At 40.3% G+C, this 27,445-nt stretch overlaps 1 protein-coding gene across 16 annotated transcripts in view; it reads right to left on the bottom strand.

The window, feature by feature from the left end:
* The window catches only part of PLPPR5 (phospholipid phosphatase related 5), a 212,529-nt gene that overhangs the window by 76,131 nt on the left and 108,953 nt on the right, over positions 1 to 27,445 (bottom strand). For 10 of the 16 annotated variants that reach the window (XR_002441114.1, XR_002441113.1, XR_002441115.1 and 7 more), the window contains 3 exons: positions 26,828 to 26,902; positions 9,306 to 9,494; positions 7,811 to 7,858 (listed from right to left, as the gene is read on the bottom strand). Coding sequence is in view for 13 of the 16 variants with exons in the window: in XM_021404620.1 (XP_021260295.1) it covers positions 7,811 to 7,858; positions 9,306 to 9,494; positions 26,828 to 26,896 (306 nt within the window). In the remaining 3 variants the exon portion in view is untranslated. Of the gene's footprint in view, positions 1 to 7,810; positions 7,859 to 9,305; positions 9,617 to 26,168; positions 26,208 to 26,827; positions 26,903 to 27,445 lie in introns of those variants that run through there. The other 6 variants (XM_021404627.1, XM_021404633.1, XM_021404628.1 and 3 more) reach the window with 5 other exon arrangements.

The raw sequence follows: 27,445 nt of genomic DNA, 5'->3' as shown, positions 1-27,445 counted from the left end.
CTTTACAGAGAAGCCCAGTTTCACAGTTACCATTTCACACCCAGGTAGTAAGAGGTAAAGCTACATGCTGCTTGGGTGCCCAGACCCTTTCATCAAGGCAAAGCCTGACACAGTTCACAGCCTACTACGTACATTTGTTCTGCCAGCTGCAAACATCCAGGAACTACTCGCAAATCCCAAGGTCAGCCTGTCTACAAATCTCATCTGCCTTTGCTAAACGTTCTGGAAGAGTCCCCACAAGTCGCCCAAGTGCTGATGTGAGCCCAGCACAAGCATTTGGCACAGAGGTCCCCAGCAGGCAGGCTGTCCCCATCACTGCCACACACGTATCTGTAATATGGCGCAGCACAAGCCCCTGCCACCTCCCTTGGCCTCTCAACTGTTCAGGCTCACACCTGTTGGACACTCAGCAGCCACAGCCTGAGAGCAGCCTCAGCAGAACACGGGGGCATGCTGACACCTCTGAGGGTGCATACCTCAGAAACAGCGGTGTGGGGAGGCCCTAGACACCAAGCTCCACTTATGTAAGCATGATCAAACTGCTAGTGCACACTAAAACTTCAGCATGTCCACATGCTACTCTGCACAGAGATGAACACAGCTGCGAACAGGGAGGGCAGGCAGCAGCAGGCTGACCACACAGAAGCCCAGCTGTGAGCAGAGCCGTGCTCACAGGCAGCCTGTACACTTGCACCACAATATCCAACAAGGCAGCTTGTATTGGCTGGTCTTAAATAAATCTGATCAAGCTAAAATCCTTCATCTCATCCTCCCCACAGGCTGCAGGTTGGTACGTGGTTGGTCACTATAGCTCAGCTGACCCGCAATTAACAAATCTTTAAGCAGAATTAATTCGGTCATGTCTGAGCACTAAATTGGTATGGACGTGTCACAGAAGTCTCTTTTACTACCCAAAATAACCATACTGATTCTAATTCTTAATTCTTGATTTACAAAGAGACAAGCCACAAATTGACTAAAGAAAATCCTCATAATATCATTCACAGATTGAATGACAAATAATTAATGACTCACACCCCTTCAAGAGACAACAGGAAAAGTTCCAGCCTAAAACAATAGGTGTTTTAAAAAGTTTTGTAGAGAAAGCAAAAAGAATCAGACTAGCAGGACGCTGTAAGGCTTTTTTTTTTCTTTTAAGAAAAGACCTTAACTCTACACGTGTAGGAGGCAACAAGTAATATTTGCAGAGAAGAAAGAAAATGCTATTCATAAAGAAGAAAACCCTTTGAATCTATAACTAGTTGTACACGAATACAAATATACGTTATTCACGAATTCATCATGTAACAAATTTTTCTACTGCAGGTTTGTTACTGCTTTACTCTAGATAAAAGGATGTAGATTGCTCCAAAAGCAATGCCTCCTATTTATTTCCACGGAAAACACAACAGATACAAACAGCACAATAACACAGTTCAATAAAGCAATGTCTCAGCTACAAAACACTGCTTTTTAACATAGTTGCTACCATTAACTATGCATTTTTGCCAGCAACGAACAAGAGCCTGATTGCCACACTTGTACAAATCTTCACCAGTGGAGGTAAACCACTGTTGCCACAGCTGAAGCACACCACCCACCGCCTCACTGTGCTCACATCCACTCTGATTTCTACCTATGTACAGCAAGGGTCAGTGAATGCCAATGGATACTATTTTTTCTTTATGGAGGAATTCAGTGACGCGCCTTTGCTTCATTCACACTTCCATGTCAGATGTCATTTGTCGGACTGCCCCTCTGCTGCCATCTGTCACAGAGCAACAAAACATAACAGAATATTGATGGGAAGGCTCAACATCTACCACCATACCCACATCCACCTCTGACATCACAGGTCAACATAATAAAATAAGAGGCATTATTTTTGAAGCAGCCCTTGTATATACACACCTGCAGGTGAAGTGATGTGAACAAAACCAGGCTTCTCATCAGAAGTATAAAGTGTAAGAACTTTTGCCTTCCTTTTCCTTTTTCAATGCCAGATTTGCTGTACCACACACAAGCATTAAGACTAGTATGTTCACAAAGGATATTCATCATTAGAACAGCATATCCCAGGATGTTTTCTGAATACCGGAGATGTAGTATATCCACCATAGCTAGGCTCTTTATTTATAATCTATGAGGTATCACACCTTAGCTAAAAAAACAAGACCTGTTTATGATGAAAGCAGGGCCACCAAGCACTTTGAGTATATCTGAGAGAAGCTACAAGAACACGGTAAAGATTTTTAAACACCACAGTGCTTTAAGGCTGAAAACCACTGCTAAAGCTACTTACATTTCTACTTTGGTGGTCTGTTGTTTTGCATCATGTGGACACTCATCTCCTGAATCCTGTTCGATGTATAATGGACACTTGAACTGCTTGATGTAGCAACTGATTATTACTTTGAGCCTACTATTCCAGATTACAAACAGTGCATACAAATTCCCTAATCGTATGGTGCAGGATCAGTTGGATTAACAATTTCTCACTTATATGTAAGTGCATCATTTATAGGACAAGCAGGCATTCAGCTGCTGCAAACAGCACCCTGTCTGCTTTGCTTACATCTGCTTGCCATTTCCATCCAGAGAGCCCATCAAGGGATGAAGCATATGGCCCCGAGATGGATCATGTTTGTAAGTGGTGTGCATAGCAAGCACAGGAGAAATTATAAATTCAATTGGAAGTATAAACATGACTTCTGTTGGCACTGTTCATGTAAGCCATCACAGCAGAAGAGGAAGACAGACAAACAATGACTGTGACAAAACCCACAGTGGTTCTGAATCTTTTATTGTGTTTCCTGGTTACAGTTCTGTTGGATTAATGGTTTTACTCTCAGATAAAAAACAGCATCAGATTATCAAACCATCTATTTGTCTTGCTATGTGCCCCAAAAGGCCAGTACTGACATCTGGTACACAAGGATACTGCAGACCTTAACAGTGTGATGTAGTTTTTATTCTTAAGTAATGTTGCAATGCAATTATCCCTTCACAAAGGAAGAGTATGATATAAATAGCCCCTTTGCTTCAATGTCTCCTGCCAGCATTATCCTCTGCCAAAAAGAAAAAGAGTGGCTTTCTGAAGTCCTCAACTTTCACACATTTAAAAAATCAGCAGGAAAAAGAAAGTGAGAATGAAGGAAGAAAAGTATCAAAGAAAAGAAGTTGCACCTGTGCACAGGGGTTGAGTGAAGAGTTATGAAGACAGAGAGCAAAAGGGTCCTTCAGGAACAACTCCATCACAGAGAAAACAAAGTATTCTGGCAACTGCTTCTTCATGTAAAGTCTAAACAGATGTCAAACACGCCAGCAAGAGAAGGACACACAAACAGGCTCTCAACGATATTCCAGTACTGTTGTAACACCTTATACAGCAAGAAGCAGAAGACAGTTCCTCATACAACTAAAAATATTTCTATTTGGTTTCAGAGGATAAATTTGATCTGCTAATAATCTTCTGCTGCATTACCATTACAATTTCCAAGACAGGATGCAGAGGTGCTCAGATACTGGAGCTCAGTACCTAGCAAGGGAGCTCATTGCCCCTGAGAAGAGTGCTGGGGTAGGCCGAGTACTTTGCTGGTCAATCTTTGTGTTTGCTTTAGAAAATGTGTATGAAAACAAACATTTGAACACCTCACTATGCATTCTTACATTTTTTTTGCCCTGTTACACAGAGCTGCTGACAATTGTGCATTCCTGTATTATTTATTAAGTTTTCCTGATTTAGTTCTGGCAGAAGTGGCAAAACAGCTTAGTCTCCTTCAGGATGCATTGAAGTCACTTCTACTTGAAGAAGCAGAACAGGAGAGAAGCCTTTTATTCTGCCCTTGTGTTTCATTGGTTGTTTTTTTTCTTCCCCCCCCCCCCCCCCCCCAACAGTATCAAAGCGTCCACAGAAGGTAACGTAACTTGGTATCAGCCACGAAGCAGAAAAAATAAGCCTAAAATAGATGGAGGAAACATTAGTGAAGGTGATGCTTTCTTCTGATTGAGGCCAGGAATGAAAAGCATTTGAAGTTCTCAGGTGTAAGGGGAATTCACAGACTCCTAGCACAACAAATTCCCAGAAATATTCATTTTTCAGAACTTTCATTTCAAGTTGTGTTTTTTCCTTAAGTTACAAGAGATAACAGAGTACTCTGATGTCCCAAAAATGGATCACAAGCCAGCACCCCTTTTCATGTGCAGCACTAAGTAATATCAGAGTAGAATCATTTCAGAGTGAACTACAGCTTAACAAAGGCTACTCTGACAAGAACATTTTGAAAACTCAGTCTGACAAAATCAGCTCAGCCCTGGTGTCACGCTACACGAAATTCCAGGTGCAAGAAGGAAAGTAGGAACAAGCAGGTTCAAAAGGAAGGGAGACAGGCACATACCCAACTATATTGGCTCTATGCGCTGGAAACAAGCAGCGCATCCCCTTCAGGTCTTTGCCCATCCTTCACCTACCCTCGACCTGCCCAGGACTGGAACTACTGAGAGATAAAAGACACAAGAGATGAGAGACTTCTGACATTTGTGCTGATCCTTCAGAAGGTGGCTCCTTTCTCTCTTTATTCCCAGTTATCTTGTTTCTTACAGAATCAAGATATAGTAAATTCTATATCTTTTCTATATCTATTCTATATCTATTCTACACCTATAGTAAATAGGTGAATGTTACCCTTCTCCCTTCCCAGGCTTTTTTTGACAGGTTTCAAAATTCAGTTAAGAAGAAAGTTACTAGCCAAAGCTAATCTGAAGGCCAGAATATCTAATTTTTTTTTAACTACACCAATTCCTTGCTTGAAAGATGACAATTTAAAGATTCATCCACTCTACTAAAAAAAAAAAAAAAGTACAACACTTTGTCTAAATTGAAGATATTGTTTTCAATGATGCCATTAAGAGGATTATGCTAAAACAAATCAGCCTTTAATTGGTTTATGGAGAGCACATAAATATCTAGGCAAATAAAAGTGTATGTTTTATGAATAAGTACTATAATCATCTGCTTGTTACTTGGAAATAAAAACAAACAACATTAGCATAATAAAACTGTTTACACATCCTAATGAAAATGTGACATTATCTCCTCCTTGCTTTTATAAAGCAGTCAACATACATTGTGAGTCCAGTACATTGAATTTTACAACAAGTGTTAGGTAATTTTTTTTTTTTTCTTAAATTTCAGGTGATGCATTTTAGTGTGTGGACTCATTGAAAGAGTCCCTCAGCATGGTTAATAGTATCACAGAGAGGTCAAAATTAATATCTATCAGAAAAAAGCAGTGCAGAACTGCTCACTCTCTAGATTCTGAAGAGAGTTTTTACAAATCATTTCTATCTGGAAGCTGAAGAATTAGCCTGACGTAAATTTCCCAAACTACATCTGTCATAAGACGACCAAAAAAGCAACCAGCCCACTGAGCAAGAATTGGTACTTTGGGAAATGGCTTAAATAGCACAGCACTCTCAGCTAACACTTTATGTTCATTGCATATTTGAGTAGACTCAAATCAAGAGCACATTGCTTGTCACCTCTACATCTGACTTAAGCATTGAAAGAAAAAAAAAAGGTATTGAGCTTTCCAGCTGTCATTGCTACAGACAGTAAAAGCACAGGCATGCCTGGCCAGCACTCACTCTTTCAACTTGTCTCACAAGGACAAGCGGGAGGTCCCAAGCACATGGCAAGTGCTGCCTCTGTGGGAGTCTCATTCTCCCTTCTCAGAATCTCCTACACAGGACTTCTCCATTCTTCTGAGAGCAACATCAACCTCACTGACATTATATGGAACATTCTACTGCTTGTCTGCCTTACACTCCTGATGTAAATACATTTACTGACTCGAAGAACTACTTTACCTATGAGTAAAGGTACAACTTCACAGATCTTCTATAAATAATAGCATTAGATTGGAATGGAGCACATGTTTTGTTACATGGCAAGCTACAGCTGTATAGAGCCACTGAAAGGAAAAAAAGAAAAAAAGACATCATTCAGCCTATCACAATTCTCCAGTGGAAGAACTCATAGCAACAGAGTTAACAGATATACACATCCATTAGAAATAATCCATAGAACACAGATTGAAAACCAATGGCATATATGTATTCTGCTCAAAAGACTGGAAACCAACTGGAAAGAGGGAGAGGAAATTCTCATCCTACAGAATGACTGCTGGATTCCTCCAATTGCTGTTACGCCTATGAAGTTATAGGCACTTTAAGCAGTCACCTGTATGAACGTACACTAAATTGTCTACTGAAGTGAAGAGCACAACAGTTTAACTTCTCACTAGCTGCTACACGATGTAGGAGATATTTGAAATACCTAACAGAAGATTATAAACATTCAAATTCAGTAAGTACCAAGTGCACAGTATGAAACTCTCTTCCCTGCGCCTCACTGTCAGTTCCCCATATCAGAGCAGTGCTTGTCAAGTGTTACCGTTCAGCAAGCAGCCTCTGCTTCTAGGCAAGGGCTCTATTTGCCAGATCCAAATCCTGCAGGCTTGTGAACTGACAGACAGGTGCAGCTGTCCTGGCATGACCTGGGGGGGGGGGCAGGCAGGGGAAGCAGCAGAATCAAGAACAGAAGCATGGCAGTGATGCGGCACTAGAGGTGCAGAAACATGTTACTAGGAAGCACCATTTGAAAGACTAACCTGATAGCATATAGCTCACAGATACATCCCTGTCAAATGACCTAGCTCCTGACTGACGCCTCATCACACATTTGTGCCCCATGCGCAAACACTCACTGCATGCCTGCCAAGTCTGCTGCTGTAGCTCTAGTGGCACAGGAGCAGTGGAGGAGCAGCTGTGTTCCAGGTCACAGCAGCACAACACCCACTACTGATGAGGTGCTCACCAGGACTGGCACTTTTTCAGATCTTGGACAGCAGGTATGTGCAAAGAGCAAAGTCACTTGGAAAATCCATTTTTTTTCCTCATTTTTGAGCAACATTCAATGCAATGGAGCCCTTCAGTGAGTCACATTAAGGGAACTAGATTGAAGTACTCATAATCCCTACGGAACAAGTCCCAGTCCTACAAAACAAATTGTTACCCTGAACACCAAAGTAAAGACCTTCCAGTGATCTATCTCAAAACTCCAGGAAAAGCATTCATTCCACATGCCAAGCTAACAGGAATAAATAAATAAATGTTACAATAGACAGTATAGCTAGTTAGAAGTTTTGGACTAACATAACACTAAGTCAAAAAATGCAATGGAAGAGGAAAATTGAGAAAATGGAAGTGGATTCTCCGCAAATCATAGTACATTTTCATTCATACAAATCCGTGTTTTCATAGGTCTGTGTTTGTATTCTTACAGGCCAAAATATTTAAAAAGTCATGCAACAAATACATATTTATTAAGAAAAAAATCCACGGAGCATCTATATTCAAAAATTCCTTAGATGAAACAGAAAGGAAATGGAAGAGAATGTAATTAATCCTCGTGAAATCTTTCAACAAGAGAGTTTTATTACTGCTAAAAGCATACAAGCAGCTTTAGTGAAGAAACATCACCTTCACCACTCCTTTCAGTGAAAGAAAATTTCCATCTCATGCATGACTGAGCAAGAGCTGTTCCATGGAAGCACTAAACCCAGGAGGACTGCCCAAGGAGAATCAGAACAGAATTGTGTCTGTAGCCTGAAAAAAAATTGTCTGTATTAAAAAGTGTTAATGATTAGATTTGGTGCCATTGAAGTCATAAGATTGACATTCTCAGAGGCTGAAGTCTCCACCTGATAAAAGTTAAAAAAAAAAAAAAAAGAAAAAGTGCAACAGTCACCTGCAATGTGACTTTCCATGTCCTGACCCACCAATGCATCTCGCCTGCCTGAGACAGTGGAAAAGGGAGAGGAAGAATAGTTAAATATTATTACATTCAATTATTAAGCATCTACTGAGGCTAATTACAAGACTGGCAAATCAAAATGCCATGGTGATTTCTCTGATGTAACCACCTAACACCCAGGAAACGAGTAGAAACTACCAATCCATTTTGCTGACACACATGAGGAAAGAGAGAGCTCCTCATGAATATCTGACAAAAATCTTTATAATGTCCTAAGCCAAACAGAAGAAATGATTAAAAGCAAACCAAACACTACACACAACAGAAAAACACCACCAACAAAATAACCTTTAAAGTCTCAAGAGCATTTGATGGTTCAAAAGACAAAACAAGCAGATAAACAAAATGGTCAATTAACTGATACTAAAACAAAAAGGAACACCAAACCAAACTGCAGCACAGCATCTTTTGCTAAAGATTGTAGTTCATTCTCTAGAGAAAAAAGAACAAATCTACTATAAATGATTGCAGCCTGATGTCTTAAACAGCAAGGCTGAGCCCAACCATATGATTCTGCTGGACACTATTTGGGACCTCGAGGCTCAACAGAATGCTGCCTGCAGTTACATCAGTATCAGCTTGATGAAGTTTTCTGTTCCCAGATTTTATTTTCATAATTTCCTGAAACTGTATACATTCATTAAAGCTTCTGCTTTAAGAGTCCTCCTCTTTCTACGAAGGTGTGTTGCCTTTTCTACTTACAACAGTTCACTAAAACAAACTCTTTAAAGGGAGTTTGCATACATGTAACTGTGTGTGTACCCGGTGACAGTGCATCTAATCCACCCCCTGATGGCTGCATACTCCCATCTCAGTCATTCCTAGTCTTTGCTCCACAGAATGGTCAGGGATCTTTCAACAACACCAATGCCCTTGTTATCTGACAACACGAATAGTGCATGCAACAATTCTCTTAGCTTTTTTCCACCAAACCAAACAAAAACAATGAAATAAACTTCTTTTTTGATGCACCCATTTGAACCTGACTGACAGGTCGCACTGCATTAGAGAAAGACACGTTCAGTTTGCACGCACATTGGTAGCTCTGACATACGGAGGTGTCTGAATCGAGCAGAAATTATCCCAATCCATCGACAGCACAGTTCATTTTCATCATAAATAAATACACTATCAAAGGTAATGGTTTTTAATTCGTACCAAGTGAAGCGGTCGTTGTGGCCAACAACCAGATTTCCCTGCAGGTAGCCACCTGCCTGAACCCAGCACATGCCTCCGAAGAGAAACAAAATAACCAAGATCATTTTTTTAAAAAAAAAAAAAAAAAAAAAGCCAGTCAGACGGGACCGGCAATACACGACCCAGCGGTTACATAAAGCGATGCTAAAAATAAACTTCCGAGGCGCGGGGTGGGCACGGTGGCTCCCTACCGCCGTGCCCCGGGCAGCCCCGCAGCAGTCCCCCCGCTTACCACCAGCACAGGCACGCCTGCGGTCAGCGAGTAGAGGAGCACCGGGGGCACGGCGCTGCTGTCCTCCGGGCCCGGGTACGGCTTGCGGTACGCGCCCTCGTAGCAGAAGAAGCCTTGCACGTTGACCGCGAAGGTGTCCGTGTATTCGAAATAGTAAGCTAGCATCACGGTCCCTGCCATGATCACCATCTGGAAGTAAAGCATGCTGGTGAGCGGAGAGGGCACTCGCATGTACGGGGGCTCCGGCGGCCCCGCTCCGCGGCGGCATCCACCGCGGGCGGCGGCGGGGCGGGGTGGGATAGGGCAGGGCAGGCGGGGGCCCGGCCCGCCGCTCCGGCACCGGCTCCAGCGAGGCGCCGGCTCGAGCAGCGGACGGGCGGAGCGCGGCGGCGAGGGGGCGGCTTCGCCCCGCCCCGCCCTACCCGGGGAGCACCCGCGACGCCGGACCTCAGCCCTCCTGGGAGCGGAGGAGGAAGGCGGAGGAGGCGGCTTTAGAGCCCCGGCTGCCGCGGTAGCGGGGCTGCACTCGCCTCAGCGGTCCGCCCGGAACGTGTCGCGGCAGCCCCGGCCCCGCCCGGCCGCAGTGTGCTTTGGCGTTAGAAGCCTCAAACGAGCAACATACACTCTTCTGTATATGGATAACTTCTAAAGGAATTCATAGTGAAAGCCTTCATTTAGCAGCAAACGGGTAGCTGTCATAGCCCAAGTAGCACCTCCAAATAAAACATGAAGTCTGTTTCAGTGTCAGAAGAAATCACACTGACACAAACCCCAAAGTGTTCCACTTAAAAATACCTATGCACACATCCACTGAAGAACGAACAACTGCGCCCTGTGCTTGCATGGAATCACCCATGCGTGGGCTCTGGTCCCCATGCTGAAAGCCAACAGCCAAGAAGTCACTTCCAGACACCCGCGTCCCCACACCACACCACGTTACCACCGGCAGCAGCCTGCAAGAGTCTCCTTAGCCTCAAAGACCGCACCTGGCTTACTGAATCAGGGCTGTTAGAAATAAATTGCTTTGGATAGCCTTCCTTTTGTAACACGCAATTATTTTTCTAGCATTGCACTTTGGGTTTAACTGTTCGCTTTCCTCCCTTTTCTGAAGAGATTTTTTCATCTTCAGTGCTGTCAGTTTCCACGTGTTTATTTTTAATTGGTCCTTGAAGAACGCACTTTTCCCATCAGGATTCCACATCCAGTCTATTTTCGTATGTTCTTAACATACTCCCCAGAATAATCTGAATCATACCATTTGCATTGCATTCACCAGTCTGCTCCGGATAGCTAGGTACCTTTGTGAATAATGCATAGTGAGACATGAGACATCTTGTGGTGAATTCTGCCTAGCACAGACTTCATTTTCCCTTTTTCTTTAGTGCAGAGTCTGAATTCCATTATCAAACACACATAAATCTTAATTTCCCCCTGTAGGTCGCACACAGATAGCCACATTGTGAGGTTATAAGGCCAGAACTCAGGAGCAGGACTGCAGAGCGCAGTGCACTCAGCTCTCCGGCTGCAGCCAAGCAGATGCCCCAGAGGATCACCAGGAGCTTTCATGCGCGACTGTGACTATGGCACAGTTTGCTGCTGTGTGATGAAGCTCCAATATTCAGCTAATAAAATACTTCTGAGTTTCGCTATTATGCCTAATTCTGTGTTACAGATACACTGAGATTGCTACAGGAATTAGAGGACAGAAAAAGTCCTGCTTTACAAAGCATTGTGAAGTTGCTGTCAAAATCCCCCAAAGGACTCTGAAAAGAATCTCTACAGGTCACAAAGCCCAACCACCTTGTCAGCACAGCTCCAGACAGAGGTTTCTTGGGGGGCCATTTCATCAGCTGTTAAATATCTCAAAAGCCAGAGATTCCACAGCCACACTGAACAAATCGTGCCAGTGTCCAACCCCTGACAATATTTCCATTCATTAAATCAGAACATCCTGCATTCTGCTCTGCGCCCAGTCCCCTCCTCCTGTGACTGGGAACCCAAAGACAAAAACCTGACTCCATCTCCTCTGCACCCTTTCAGGCTAAGCTACATTACTAACGCTTCTGGCTGTACCTACATCCATATCCTCAGCGCTCTACCTTTTGTGTTGTTATACAAACGACAGCAAGTAGTTATTGACTACCATTAGATGAGACACAGACTATTAAAGAAATAGGGAGGCGTGACAATGAGGAGAGTCTTTCTTCTTGCTGCTCTTTTACTTTACAACAGTGATACTACTGAGGCTCTAAGGTCTGCCTTCCAGACATTTAAACATATGATACACGACAGGCACGAATAAATCTACTAGATGCAGTATTCACTTGTAGCATTGGCTAAATATAGTGTCTTGTGCTTCAAATGCTACAGGTGGACTTGCCATTTGCTGACAGAACTGCAAACCAGAGAGCAATAGATTTAAGCCACAGAGGAGTTTTAAATTATTCACTGATTTAAGACCTCACTGATACAAGACTCCGATCATGATGAAGGAAATTAAACAAACCCCTTTAAGTGTTGCACAATCACCACAACATTCCTAATGGCACTACTAGTATGAATAAGACCCTGAGAAAGATTTCTTGCTCCATCGTCGTCCTTGGTATTTTTAATAGCACCTTGACTTGTTTGCATATTGTCAAATGATTGGTTCAGAGCTCTCTGAAAGGCTTGATTTCTTGCAGCTGATAAAACATGGCTTAGTTTGTCTCACTTGCAGAAGTAAAAAAAAAAAAAATCCACGTAACTGATGGTTGCTACAGTTCTTCCTGTTTAAGTTGATTGCTGCACCATATTGAATACAATCTGTTACAAAATGATTTTTTAAATGCTTAAAAATGCATAGGTAAGGCAAGTCCAAGCTCCAAACAAAGTTGAAAGTATTATGAAAGGCAGAAAGACAATAATAGCAACTACTTATTTTAACAGTCTTAAACAAATTCCCATTGTTGCAAACATACTTTAAAGCACTGGCTTGCCTTTGTAAATATCAGCTAACTGCATCATGTGAAACCAGAGCTATACTACTTATGATAAGGAGCACGATACTTACTGGTTGCCCAGTTAAATACGTAAGCGTGCATTAGCTCAAACAAAAAGAAGCAAAAGAACACATCAGTCTCCAGTGACTAACACAGGCAGCTAAATATATTCTGCAATTACAGTATTCCCAGCTGATTTATGTCAGTGATATGCAGTGACAGCAGAATGGCAGAAAAAAAGCCCAGAACCAATAATTTTGGTTTCTCTGAAACCAAAAGGTACTGGCAAAATTGTCAGTTGACATTAGATGACAGACAGACTGGTTTTGAAACTAACTTTCTTAGGAATAGTTCCTCTGATCTTAGAGTAGGAGTTTCCCTCCTAGATTCGTTTTGTTATTTTCATTTGGTACTTAATTTTAAGTAAAATACCATCTCAAGAGGTACAATGTAGAGCAGTGCAGGCAAAGAAACCTTAGCTTCAATGATTCGTAATACTTTGAAATCACGACCCTCATAACTAGGACGTATTTCCAATTTAAAAACAAATTCACTAATCTTTCATGCACTTTACATCATTTCTTTTTTAAAGAATTTTCTAGTTATAAATCATTGCTACGGCAAAAGGCAGTAAAGATATACAGGCAACTCAACAAAGCTTTCTAATGGGAAGACTTGATAACAAATCATCCCACTGTTCTTACTTTTCTCTTTCATGTTTTATCAGAGTGATAGCATTCAGCAACACCATGGAAGTTTCCCTGTTACATCTTCACACTGCACTAAACCAGCCTGTTCAGAAGGGAATATTGCATCTATGTTAATGATACAACAACAGTGAAGAGAAGGAATGAACTGAATTGTTAGAGAACTCCTGGCTTAACCAGGCAAATTTGGGCAAACAGAAGGAGAGAGATTTGCATAAAACTTAACCACAAACTAACTTGGGAAGCAAAGGATATCTGTGATGGAGGAAAGGTTTTTCAGTAACTTCATCCAACAGTTATTAAAATCCTAAAGCCTGGGGCATTTACCAGGTTGCATGCCACCCTGGGCTGCCTGATCTAGTGGCTGACAATCCTGTCCACAGCAGGGAGGCTGGAACTATATGACCTTTAAGGTCTCTTCTGCTTGATGCCATTCTACAATTCTGTGATATTACTAAAAATTATGCTTATAGAAGCATCATAATGCAAGGGAAAAACACTTATCTAGCGAGTGGAGCACAGCAAAGAATCAGAAGTGAGATCTTGCCCCAGAACACCGGCAGTGTGATTCAGACAAGTTAGGAATCTAACATAAGCTTTTCATATGGTCTTAGCATGGAGTTCACATGGAGAGACAGCTCCAGCAGGTGACTAAGCTCTACTACATTAGGGCAGGATGAATCATCCTCCGAAGTGCCATTCATTCCATCCTGAGAAATATCAATGCCTGATGATACCACTTACAACAACAAGCTTTGATGACTAGCTTAAGACTACCACCCACCTTTTAAAGGGCTGCAGTGAGACATGATCAGTTTTACTCTTAACTTCCACCTGCACATCACTAAGTTAGTTCCAAAACAGGAATTATAATTCTCCTGAATCACATCGGGAGGGAAAATAGAAGGAAAATTAGTAATAGTTTAATCATTAATACTGCATTTGTGTTGCAGTGTTACATAGAGCCAGACCCTCTTTCCAAAGAAGGCAAAATTTTGCCCCAGTAATCTCGGGCGCCTCATACAGGGAAGTACAAGTACATGAGAGAATGAGCAGATGGAGGTGAAACAAATGAGGAGAAGGAGAACACAACAATGAAATGATTGAGTTTGACATAATGAGTAGCAGTCACAGCACATTAGTTGCCTAGTCAGTGTTTACATTGATAAGGTAATTAATCTTCATAAAACTGCCTGCTATCCTCAAATTAAGGAAAAGTATTATTACTTGCAAGTTCTTCATAGGCTAGAACAGAAAGTTTGGGATGCCGGAGGCACATTAGTTCTCAAGATGTGTTGGCCAGTGGTACATAAAGCCTGCATTAGCATTTCTACTACCATGCTGTGAAAATAATTTAAAAAAAAACACCAAAAAATATAACAATAAAAACAACCCAAACCAGAACACGCTTTTGTCAATGCAAACTGAAACACTGACATCTGAATGCTCTTCGAAATATTATTTAATCTAACCTAAGATAAACTTAGGAAAAAGTCTTCTACTTAGAAAATTGTTACCACAACTATGAAGTTATGATTGTTGTTAAATACATTTTCAGTAACTGTAATGTCACACAAACTGTCTGCAATCCTGTTAATTTTTAGAAGAATTGGTTCAATAGAAATAATATAAATTAGGAATAAAAATCCTCATCTCATTCACCCAGATTATCATCCCCTTTAGCAACTCTTTTGATTATGGAATTTCCCATTCATATGTAAACAGTGATACCTTGAACTACTGATACAGCAGATTATGGAATCAGTAGCTGGCATAAGCAGAGCACTTATTCATGGTGCAGCAGTCAAGTGGAAAAAAGTCACATGGACCTACCCTATGCAATGTACTGTACGCATCTGTATTTATACATAATTCAAAATTAGTTCAGACATTTACACAATGCCTGAAGGTTTTTACAGACCAATTCAAAAAATTCCCTCTACATATTACTGAATTAATTTCACTCATTTGAATATGGCAGCCTTACCGTGCTGTAATTCATCTTGTCTTCTGTACATTTTTTTACTGTAAATAGTGAGGCCAATTAATACAATTTATCAGTTAAATATTCTGTATAACCACACTACAGGGAAGTGCTTAAAGTAAACGTTTACCTGCTCATCAAGATTTTGTGCTGTATGAAACTTTTGTCAGTCCAAAAGCACACAAGCATGAAGGAAAGAAATCCTCAGCACATCCAGCCACCTTTTTTGTGGTTATGCTCTCACCCACAGTTTAGCCACCTGTAGTATAGCAGCATGCAGATCTTTTAAGCATGAAATAAACACATTGCTCAGAGATGCGTGAGCAACAGCTGCAGTTGCTAAAGAGATGGCAGCCCTTCTGGATTAACTAAAGGAGATCTGGCTCATCTGCAGGAAAATTCATGTGAAATATCATTCTCTGAGTGTTTGTAAGGTTGATGTCTTATAAATTGGACTCTGCCTGGATGAATCCAACCTCTGATTTTTAAATTCCACTCAAATAGCATCCAGAAATGTGTAACAAGAATTTGACTGTCACATTGGCAAGTCAGTACACAAATGTGAGGTCCTCCTTCTGACACCAAGGATTCTTCAGTTCAGGGCCAGGTACGCAGTAAAACTTGCAGTTATCTCATGCCATAACCAGGCTTGGCCCTCAGCAATAGTACCATGAACAGGTAAATTATAAAGGACTCCAAAGACACTTTCAAGTACAAGCCTGTACATAAGATTAAATCAATCCACTTGCTAATTCTCTCTCGAAAGGAAAAGACAAATAGACTAATATCATAAATTATGCACGATAATCACTGCATACGTCCAGATCTGGTTATCATTAAGTGTATGCAGCTCATCCTGGCAAGCATCCAATACACTCTCCGTAATAGTTTCTGCTGGGTAAGCTCACATGCAGTTGTGTGGTAGAGCTACTTATGTTTTTACAAATTATACCAGACACTTCTCATTATCATTACACCTGAAATCACATTCACAAGTTCCATTCCTTCATAAAATTAAAAGCATATGAAAGGTACAGAAAGTTCAGGATACCTGAGCTGTGTTTCAGTGGAGAAAAAAAGTCCACAGAATTTACCAAACAGAATTAAACACAAAGTTCACTGCTACCAGATATCCGTTCAATCAAGCTAGAAATAAAGATGATGATTTTTCTTAGATTATTTTGAAACTTTAAAATATTAAAAAATATTTGAAGACTAATCCATAATACTCATTGCTCAGGACACAGCTCATTTATACTCTGGTGTAGTCCTCACCATTCATGATCCTGAGAGTTACAAGAAACAAGGGTATTGAATATTTCCATTCAACACTAGGACACTCACATTACATTCATGTTTTCACAAAAATCCCTGCTCTTTCCCTTATAGCTTGCTCATGAGCATCCAGAAAAGGCTGAAAACTCAAGGAAGAGGAAAACTTGAAATCTAACAACAAATACAGCTTCAAAGGCACAAGACATTCATACAGCCCCACGCCACTGCCCAGAGTGCCATCATCAGCATGCCAGGGTCACCATTTCCCACAGTGGTTTTTCACCAAGCGACTGCAGGACAGACACCTCAGTACTTTAGGAAGCTAACCCTGTGCTGAGCAATGTCACTTTCACAATATCCCCTGGGGCTCCATGGCTAAGCCCAGAGCTCGACTAAACGGGCAACCTCTGCATAAGGCCTGCTCATGCTGCAGGTAGTCAGAGCACTTCTCTGAATGACTAGACTCTACAAAGCAACTGTTGCAGAAATCACCCATTTCCAGACATCCTTATCAAGATACTTTCCTCCTATCAGCGTTATCTTCATCTTTGGAGATATTCCAGACTGGACAAGGCTTAGAGCAGCCTGACCTAATGTTGAAGACAGCCCCGCTCTGAACAAGTGGGTGGGTTATATGACCACTAGGAATCCTGAGATCTATTTTTAGCATGATTCTCTGATTTCCAATTTACTACAACCTACAGATTTGTAATCTTTAGTCTTAATGACTACAATCCGCTCTAATGGTGATTCACTGCAATCACTGTAATTCATTATTATGTTTCAAATCTAAAAATAAAACTGTATTTCCTCTAACTTGGTGAAACGTTATGAAGTGAAAACTGCCCATCTGCTTACCTACACTGGTAGCAACAAAGATAGCTCCTAATGTTCCCTTTTCTAGAGAGGGCAATACCCTGCTACATAAAACCTGCTGAAGGACTAATCCTTAAAAAAAAAAAAAATCTGAGAGGCTACCCCTGTTACTTAGTCATCATCGCTCACTATAATCACCTTCTGGGCAAAAAGTGTACTGTCAAGCACTGGAAAAAGGCCTAGGAAGGAAGCAAGGAAGAGAAACTCCAACAGTTGAGAAGTCACTCCTGAAACAGTAACAGCCCTCACTGCTTTGAGAAGTGAATCCTGAATTGCAAGGAGCAGCTGAAAGGTAAAGAAATAGAGTAATAATAAATAAACCAGCTTTTGAAGATCCTTTGCAGCAACTTGCTAACATTGGTATAATTATTAATAAGTTTTCAAGATCTTAGCTAAATTACCTTACTTGAGATTGTTCCTCATTTAAGAATACTCTGTTCAACAACTTGCTAGGCTAAAGGGTAAGCTATATTTAGGAGGCACCGTCAAATTATTGTGTAACAAAGTAGATGCTTGTTTAGTTAATACAGAAGTCTTTACTTTGATCATTGCTTTTGGAGATCCTTACTCATTCAATGCTTCATTCATCTAGCTAACCAGCTTAACTCTGAACAACAGACTGTACTAAAAGAGAAAAGTGGCAAGTGATCATGTGGACAAAAATCATTAAAGAAGTGGGGGGAGAGATTATGCACTGACAAATTTGGCAAGAGCATCAGAAGTTGAAATTACAAGTTTATCATGGGAAAATGCAGTAAGTGAGTATTCCATAGGCTCCTGCCAGAGCAGGATTAAAAGGCAGCAGCTCAACATCTCACATAGCAGACAGTGTCTGGCATGACAGTAGGACACCACAAAGAGAACTGAGTTATGCACAGATAGTGTGGCTTGGCACATCCAAGATCCTAGGCCTGGCAAGTGGCTGAGGGATGGGAAGGACAGATTGCAGGAATAGAATCAAGGAATATAAAATATCTTCAGTATTTCTTTTTGGAAAGGCTCAATTGATACTTGCCACAACTATTCTGAGTATTTCTTCTCATATGACTATCTAGTGATTTTATTCTAATGGCCTTAAAGCATCATGCAGTTCTTCCTCACTTCACACTGCCAGAAGTTATCAATCTTAGAAGTATCTAAGGTCCATTTACTTGGAATAGACTGGAATGTGGTAAAGCAGTAAATGTGAAGTACATCTCAAAAATAGAGAGATGTTAAAATATTATTAGTGTTCAGTCTTTCCCCCCATAAGACTTCTGTTATTTAGAGAAAATAAAAGCAGTCAGAGATGTGAGGATAGAACATAAGGGCTACAGGATGAGATTCCCACTAAGAAAGCATGAAAACTGAAATGGAGTGAAACAGAGTGGGCGGTTGCTAAAAAGATACAACCATCTTAGGTCACATCATTTTTATGGCATTAACCTCTTCTTCATAGAGCAATGCTAACATCCAGCATACCAAATACTGCTTCCATAGTAGCAAGGACAGTATCCACATGGGATTTAAGTAAGATATTTAGCTTATTGAGCATCCTAATGTCCAGTATTTAATTTCATTAGAAGCATTTAGAATTTCAGTTAGCAGGAAAAAAGTTACTCCACAGACATTGCACAATTTCAAATTTGTTCCAGTTGACATTGGCATTAGTTGCACAGCTGAAGTCAAAAGTAATTTTAGGAAAAATCCATATGATATACTACATATAACACAAAAATACACGCATCTTCCACACAGGTTTTAATCATATGCTCACTATTCAATATCACAGCTCTCTTGCAATCATGTTGCGACTAGCAACATCAGAAACAAGGGTAATGACAGTGGTGAAACAGAGGAGCTTCTGTCATAAGCTCTTCCCCAAAACAGAAAAAACAAAATGAGGGAGAAATGTTCATTACTGTTAATACACACCAATTTATTCCCATGTTGGTAACTGTGTCTTACTAGATCTGTGAAATGAATAGATATTCCTTGACAATCTTTTCATTTCGGTTTTCATGAAAAATATCATGAGTGTGGGAGTTTTTAAAGAAATACAGAACATTAAAACTTACAAACCAATTGCAATAGTTATGACATACAAGTTCTTTAAAGAAGACTGACACAGTCTGAAAATATTCCTACACATACTAAAAATATCCTCAAAACAAAGGAAAGTTCATGTCCAACAAGCATACAACTCCTGGTTCCCTCCCTGCTGCTTCTACCAGCAGGAGAACTAAACCAAAGCACATTCACTTGATGCTAAGAATTTTCTTCCTCCTGTATTTTTCATGGTCAATGCTGGAAAAAACATTGCATCAGAGAGAAGAGCACCTGGAAGAATTTGGAAATCTCCTCAGATTTTGAGATAATTCTGGAGAAATTCACTCATGGATTAGTTTCCCCTATGATCACCTCCCTTGGATCCTGCTCTTTTTAGCATCCCCTCTTTCTGCCTTCTTGAGCTTTGATCTATTTCTCCTAAGTAAATGAGGCATTAGAAAAAGCAGGAGAAATTGCACCCTCTTTATGTTATTGACTACGCCAAATTGCTTTCATTACCAGCAGGTGAGGATGAATACAGAAGGGGAGATGGCTCAATTCTGCATTGCCTGGGGAGACTAACACAACCCTCACATGCAGGACATTTACTTGCATCTGGTTCTCTTGTACACAAGTACTTGACAACATAAACAATATCTGGAGGGAATTTGCTTAGTAGGGTGTCACTCATTTATTAGAGACAAGCTCAGAAATTGCTTGAGAATAAAGAGCATTTATTGATTTACTATGTTTTATCCATTTCAAAGAAGCAGTAGCTTTCCAATACTTGTCTTGTCAGTAGAAGACCTTAAAAAGTTTCATTAGCACAATTAGTGCTTTTCATCAGCGATACTTCTTTCTCCTACAGTTGCACTGCTCTCAGTGAATGGTAAGTGTTGAAATGCCCTTCTCTCTGAACTTTTACCACCCTGTTAGATATGGTTGGAAGTTTAATCTTTCAGGGCACTGTCAAATAAAATATGTTGCTTTTCTTGAAAATGCTACACAAACAGCCAAAGCTTCCCCGCAGACCATTTCTAACAGTGGACTACTGCTGTATAGCAATATGGAATCAGTGTGTATTGTGGTGAAAACATGTTTCATCGTAAAATGTTACTAAAAGGAAGTACAGAAATTAGCTATTTAAAGGAAGTTCTGCAAGAATGACTCAAAATAATGTCTACTCAAGAGCGATTTAAACAAACAATGCAGTAAATACAGTCTGATCAATATTTGACAATAAATGTACAAGGCTCTCTGAGCAGGAAACATCTCATTTTCTGCAAAGAGAGTCTGTTGGAATAGAGGACTAACAAATTCTAAAGGCATTTCCCTGCAAGCTCTTCGTTAAGTGAGCTGCATATGAAATTCAGCAAGATTTTAAAAGGTCAAAAACCTTTTGTTATTTGGTTTTGGAAGGGGTTATAGGATGTAGTTACTCATGACTCTATAGCATTCTGGAAAAATGTAATGACAAAGACTGCCTGAGCAATTCACTTACTCCTTCCTTCAAAAATCACGTATTCCCCCAACATCACTTCAAAGAACCACCTGTAATTGAAGGAACAGGTTTCCACAAAACGGCAAGTCATTGAAAACTACACTTCGTAAGTGGGGTTTTCAGCTAAACTTTTTTACTTTCTTCTTCCCATTAAGTCTCTATATAATTTCAATTCCATCAAAGATTCTGTACATTTAATCCTGTTCTGATAGTCCATATTTATGTATGGTACTCAAAGCTCCGCCTTGCTTTAAAACAGTTTTCATTTCCTTAAAACATCAAAAATCTGCTGGTTTTTTTTATTACTCCATTTTGCATTCAAGTGGATATGCAGAATATTAAGAGCTAAATCACAGAGAAGTGAGCAACAATACATAACAGTATTATTAGGACCAAATCTGCATGCCATTTTAATATTGCACTTCCTTGTTTACATGCAGTTTCATTTCACATTGAAGAATAATGTTATCAGGCATCTTGCTCCATATGAAAAAAAGGATTACAAGTCTTGGAATGGAAATAAACACCAACAAATTAGTAGAGACATAAACTACATTATGACCTTGTTTGTCTAAATGCAGAATTTATTATACATGTTTCTGAAATATCTTAGGGATCCACTGAAAAAAGTAATAATAATTTAAAGATTTAAAGATATATTTTGAAAGTTAAAAATATTAATAAAGATATTTGACAAGTTGTGACTCTGAAGGCTGTACTTTGATGAAAGATGTGAAGTGTTTCTTTTCATACAGCTGCAGTTTACCTATTCATGTTTCACTACTTTCTATATTTTATATGAAGTACTTTACTGGCCGCAATTTTTAAGACTGTTGACAAGCCACTAGGAAGCAAAGAAAAAAAAAAGAGAAGAAATTGGTAGACTGTGAAAATTACATGAGAGAGATTTTACATAATACCCTTCTTCGGCAGAAAATAAACCCTTAGAACCCAAAGGGTAAAGGAGAAACTAAGATTGACCTCCTACTGTTGAATCAGCTGTAAATCGTCTGAGTCATCTTTATTCTCAGCTATGAGAAAGCTCACAGTTCAATGGGGAATAAATTGCATAAAGAGCCCTGCAGAGTGCATAACCAAGACAAAGAGAAATGTCAGCCAGGATCTCTTGGGAAGCATTAAAAAAGCCACACACACACACACACACAAAAAAAAACACTGCAGTATTGCCACAAAACATTTCCCCAATAAAAACTGAAAAAAGACAAAACCACAAAACCTATCAGCATAGTTAAGCACAGTTCAGGGCTCTGTGCTAAGAAGATGCAAGTTCATTATGCATTAAGGTATGTTTTTCGCAAAATTTACAGAGGTAGTTTACGAATGCATCTCTGCTATCTGAAGTACAGAAGTCAGTAACAGTCTCATAGGTGCATAAATTAAAGGATCTGCCCACTGCCAGAGTTAGAGATATTCTAACTCCTGTGTTCAAAAAAGGTAAGTTCAGTAACTTCTAAAGGTGAATACAGGATGAAAGAATTACATCTTCTCTTAAGATTTCATTAAGTATATCTGTATGCATAACTGAAGGTGGAAAAAGAAAACAAAAGATAATATCAATTGTTTAAATAGCATCACTTAATGTTTTTCATAGAAGAATACCTAAACCTAAAAATCACAGTGGTTTAGAAAAACACCAAAGTTTGCATCTGGTGATACTAAGTCATTTTAAGAAGGAAAAAACTTGAATTTTCCTTTGAAAATAAAAGTGCATGCTCTTGGACAATAACTGGCCTTTGAAATCTACACTTATAGTCTGTCATCAGTTGGCACTGCTGGAGAAACTAACATCTGATATTGCATGGATTTAAGGAGATCAATCTCAAAACCTGATGTTACATTCGCTTTTTTTAATGGAAGAAATGCTAGGACGAAAAAAAACATAACGAAGCAACATGTCATAAGAATTCAACATCTGATAGAAAAAAAAAAAACAAGGACAAGAGAAATTGCATAAATGACGCCTCGAACTAGCAGGTCTTGACAATAACAGGAAATAACAGATGTTGATAAAGCTCAGGTTCTGCCATACAGATTCAGCTTTTGAGCTTTCAAAGACTGACAGAATTTTTATTTTTTTGTCCAGCTTAGGTAGTTGGATTGAGACTCCAAATTCCATCCACTAAGATCAGCCGATAAAAGGAGGGTTGATTTCTTTGAATAGTGCTAATGAAGGTATCTGGAAAAGATGACAGAATACCCAGGTGCACCTTCTCTACAAATTTGTGAATAGAAGACAACAGATGTTTTCTGAAAGGTTGACAGCAGCAGCTTAGGAGACTGCTCTGCAGAGAAAAGCTAACATTTTGAAAGTTGTAGAGCTTAATATCACTAGAAGAATGAACTCTCTTGAGACCGTTTTTCATACTACTGGAAGTTTCTGTACATCTTATCTGTTTAGATTATTTTTCTCCATAGGTTAGAAATAAGTTAAGGGAAAAAACCTACTATATGAAGTAAGCATTGCTAGAAAGACCAAGTGAATAGAAACAAGTACATTATCACTCGATACAATGCCATTACTTAGCAGACTTGAACCAATGCTTGAGAGCAAGCTCTAAGTGTAAAAAACCTTATTCTACCTTGTTGTAAGAGAAAAACCACACTTAGCATTTTTCTAACTTTAAACACTCCGATCTACACCTTTTCTTTTACTCCTAACCTGGAGGCTGCTCATGAAAAAGTCACATTTCTCCGCAAAGAGTAAAACAGAACCTAACACATAATGTAAGTATTCCCTACTGTCGCTACCAGCCAGCATCTTCAAGTCTTCTAGGGCTGAGGTACCCTCACATCACCTCAGCTGCCTGCTCCACACAGTTCTGCCCGTGCTCACTTCACCGCCTGGCCAAGCCCTGGCTGAGGGCTAACTCCCTATCACTGCTGGTGAGCTCAAGGCAGTGTGCTGCCTAGACACGAGTGGCATAGAGAGCAACAGCACCTCAGATATTTCACTGAAAAGCAAGCTAGAACTTGCATACAGTCTTGTGCCACACTCTGTATCCCTTTTACATCTGCTCAAATACTTAAGAAATAAAGGCTAACAGCTTTCCAGGAGAAAGAATTTTTCCTGTGTCCCACACAAAATAAACTCTTGAAATACAGACTGGGAAGCTGCGCACAACCAGCTTAGCTGTTAATGCGCCTCTGCAAATAAGCAGTCTCTCTGGCAGATAGTCCAGCCTTATAAACATTACAGACATCAGGTCTCCATAGGGAGACAATCACCACCAAATGAGTCACCACCACTGGCACCTTGTGGTTGCTGTTCCCTTTTATCAGCAGAGAGGACTTGGTTGCATGGCTGCACGGTTGTGGATACTTGAACTCTCACCCAATACCTTGTTTTGCTCTTCAGCTACCACCTAATAAGATAGCAATTGTGCTCATGCTTATGTTTTTGATGCACGTGGATTGGCTAATTTTTGCTATCGAAGCAAGGAACATGCAGTGAGACTTCTAAAGAAAAGCTAAGGCATCTCACAGACCTTCCTTCTCATTACCCAAATGCCTCAACTTAAGTGCTCAGATACTGCATGCTTTGCTTATCCAGTTTCTTTCAAAAAGAACTGCAGCTGGTAGACATCTGGAGCACCTTTTTATCCTGGGTAGCCATGCTAATAAATGATTATAGAATAAAGTACTGCTACTACATACCTGTTCTCCTCTATCTCTGTATCTTACTAAGTGCGGGCATAGAATTGTTCTTTAGATTTCACAACTGTTGAGGCAGAATATAAATAAAGCTGAGTGCTTCCTCCAACATTCAATAATAGAAATCATGTTCCCTTGATCCCCATTTACAGATTTGGATATTCTGTGCTGTCTCCCTAGTGACTTCTATGACATAAACTTACATAACAGTATCATAACATCATCAGTTTTTTGAATCTTGTAATGGCATTACATTTGATATAGAAATCATCCATCTTGGTGCTGTCTCAGTGTGACATAGCATAGGCAAGAAAAGCCAGTGGATCCGCAGTGATTTGTGTCACAGTGGATCACAAACATTACTTGAAAAGAGTGAATATAAATTGCCAAGTTACAAAACTAGCTGAAGTGATGTGACAGAAATAGTATCAGGCAATGAAGCAATTTCCTATCCACATGGAACCAACTTCTACTTCCAAAACGTGCTGATAAAAAAAATAAAAAAATCCATCCAACATTCCACGAGTGTAACTTAAGTCACAGTGTCTATGCCTCTCACTTCCCCTTGGCATGTTGCTATGTTCTACTTCAGTTTTTATATCACGCTTTCTCTGTTTACCAGATGTCTCTAAATTACAGAAGAATCAGGGCATCCCACAGTAACCAGTGCTGGCTTCCCACTACCAGTTGTGAGGTAAGGAGGAGGGTAGCAAGACATGTACATCACAGAACTTGTGTGACTACAGTACAATGCACACACACCTAAACGCTTGCATAAGATTTCCAACTGGGGCTGAGGGGCTATACCTGCCATTGTCACACAGATGTGTGCAAGCAGTATGCTCCTGGCCACACACACAGCTATGGCTATACAGCGTCCTTATAGAATTAGCTAGGTTGGAAAAGACCTACAAGATCACCCAGTCCAACCATCCACCTACCACCAACATAACCCCACTAAACCAGGTCTCTCAACGCTATATCTAAATATTTCTTGAACACCTCCAGGGACGGCGACTCAACCACCTCCCTGGGCAGCCTGTTCCAGCGTCTGACCACTCTTTCAGAAAAGTAGTATTTCCTAATGTCCAGCCTAAATCTCCCCTGGCGCAACTTGAAGCCATTCCCCCTCGTCCTGTCACTAGTTACAAGAGAGAAGAGGCTGACCCCCAGCTCACTACAACCTCCCTTCAGGTAGTTGTAGGGAGCAATAAGGTCTCCCCTGAGCCTCCTCTTCTCCAGACTGAACAATCCCAGCTCCCTCAGCCGCTCCTCATAAGGCCTGTGCTCCAGACCCCTCACCAGCTTCGTCGCCCTCCTCTGAACACGAATATTATCCATACTCTTGGCTGGATTTAACCCCAGCTAAGCTAGCTTTAGCACAGTTAGGTTAACAGTTCATGGGATTCAGCCATGGGAGCCAGACACTCTAAAAACTCCCGCATGTAGCAAGTTCTGTTGAATTCTTGGTGGCGCTGAGTGATCCATCCTAAAGTGGCTCAAAGAGAGTCCAACAGAGCTATGCCATGTTGCAGCTCCACTGCAGGGCAGATGTAATTGGGGTTGTGCCTGCTTGATCTAAATCTAAAAGATCAGAGTTAAAAAAGATTTTTTTATAGTACCTTAATTAATTATATTGAGAATAGTCTCAAAAATAAAATCAAGATTAAAGGAAAGTGTTTTAAATGGAGCTCAATACTCAATATGCATTATTCCAAAACATCACTGTAACACAAAGGAAAGCACAGCAATGGCAGCAGAGTCCTAGGCTGCAGCAAGTGAGGACTTGCTCAAATGCAACAGCTGTGAGCACAGAAACAAAGGAAAGAAGCTGCTTACCTTCAGAAAGCCTCAGGTACACAGGGATCTCCAGCAAGATACCCTCAACTCCACTGCCAACCCTTAAAAGAGGTCTAGGAAGGGGTGGATCCTGGCTCCACTCCTTCTGGTCACTTAGGGGCACTGCATGCACCTGAGCTCCCCTGGGTTGGCCCTGCCTTCCCACCAGGTGCTCCATCACTGGTTCAAACCGTGACTTAGCATTTCTGCTACAGGCTCCCATTCCTTACAGACTGAAAGACCTTGAACAACCACTATAACATTGTTCTACCACTCCTCATCTTTAATATTGACAAATGAAACATCTTCCATAAAGATGAAGTATTATTAACAAGTCTTTTCCACCAATATCTATACGAGTCCAGCTCAGAGGTACTTCACTCTGTTGGATTCTGGAACTTCAGAACATTAAATCCACATAAAATTAAATTGCAGACTTACAGACCCCTCTTCACACACTCTCTCATGAAAGAAAAAATTACAGTTACTGGTACTAAAATTTTATACACAGCTACAAAAAGAGATCGCCAACTAATAGATAACACTCCATATTGAAATAAACATAAATACATTGATAAATATAAATGATCTGCTGCTGAGAGCATTTCCTTAAAAAACACACCCCAAATACTTTGCAATTTATCTACAGTTTGTCTTACCTCAAGTAGCATGAAGCATAGCAACGCCATGTGGCTTCTCTGAGATGGATGCCTGCTGTTTGTAATCATGCTCACCTATGAAGAGAACAAAACTATATCACATCCACCTGTAAGAGGCCAGCACTGCTGAGAATAGTGTGCCCAAAATAAACTATAAAACAAACTTATCAAACTAAGAAATGGTGAGAAACATAGCAAAGTAAAGGACTACATGTGTTCTTTTTTCTGGTATGAAAGAGGTTCAAGTTAACTTAGATTTGACTATTTTATTAAACTGATTCTAGCCATTTTTCTTCTAAATTAGAGTACCTATGCAAAGATTTGCACATAGAATTGTTTTAATCACATCCCTACTTATTTCAACATCTTTGGTTTCAAAACAAATCCTTTATCTCTTTTCAGCAGAATTTTTCTAGTTTCATTGACTTCAAAGAAATTTAAGTACGCTCTTAAAGATTACATTATAGGACTTTGTTGAAGGGGCATTAACTGAATGAAGGCTTAAAAGTTTTCAATCTACCAGGCTTCTACACAAGCATGGGAACAAAGGACTACAGTGAATTACCAAGCTGTGAAGTCATGTCTTGCAATCACAGTACAGTAGATTTCTAGTTCTGA

Source organism: Numida meleagris, chromosome 7 (assembly GCF_002078875.1).
Source record: "Numida meleagris isolate 19003 breed g44 Domestic line chromosome 7, NumMel1.0, whole genome shotgun sequence".
NCBI lineage: Eukaryota > Metazoa > Chordata > Aves > Galliformes > Numididae > Numida > Numida meleagris.
This window is presented reverse-complemented; position numbering and strand designations above follow the sequence as displayed.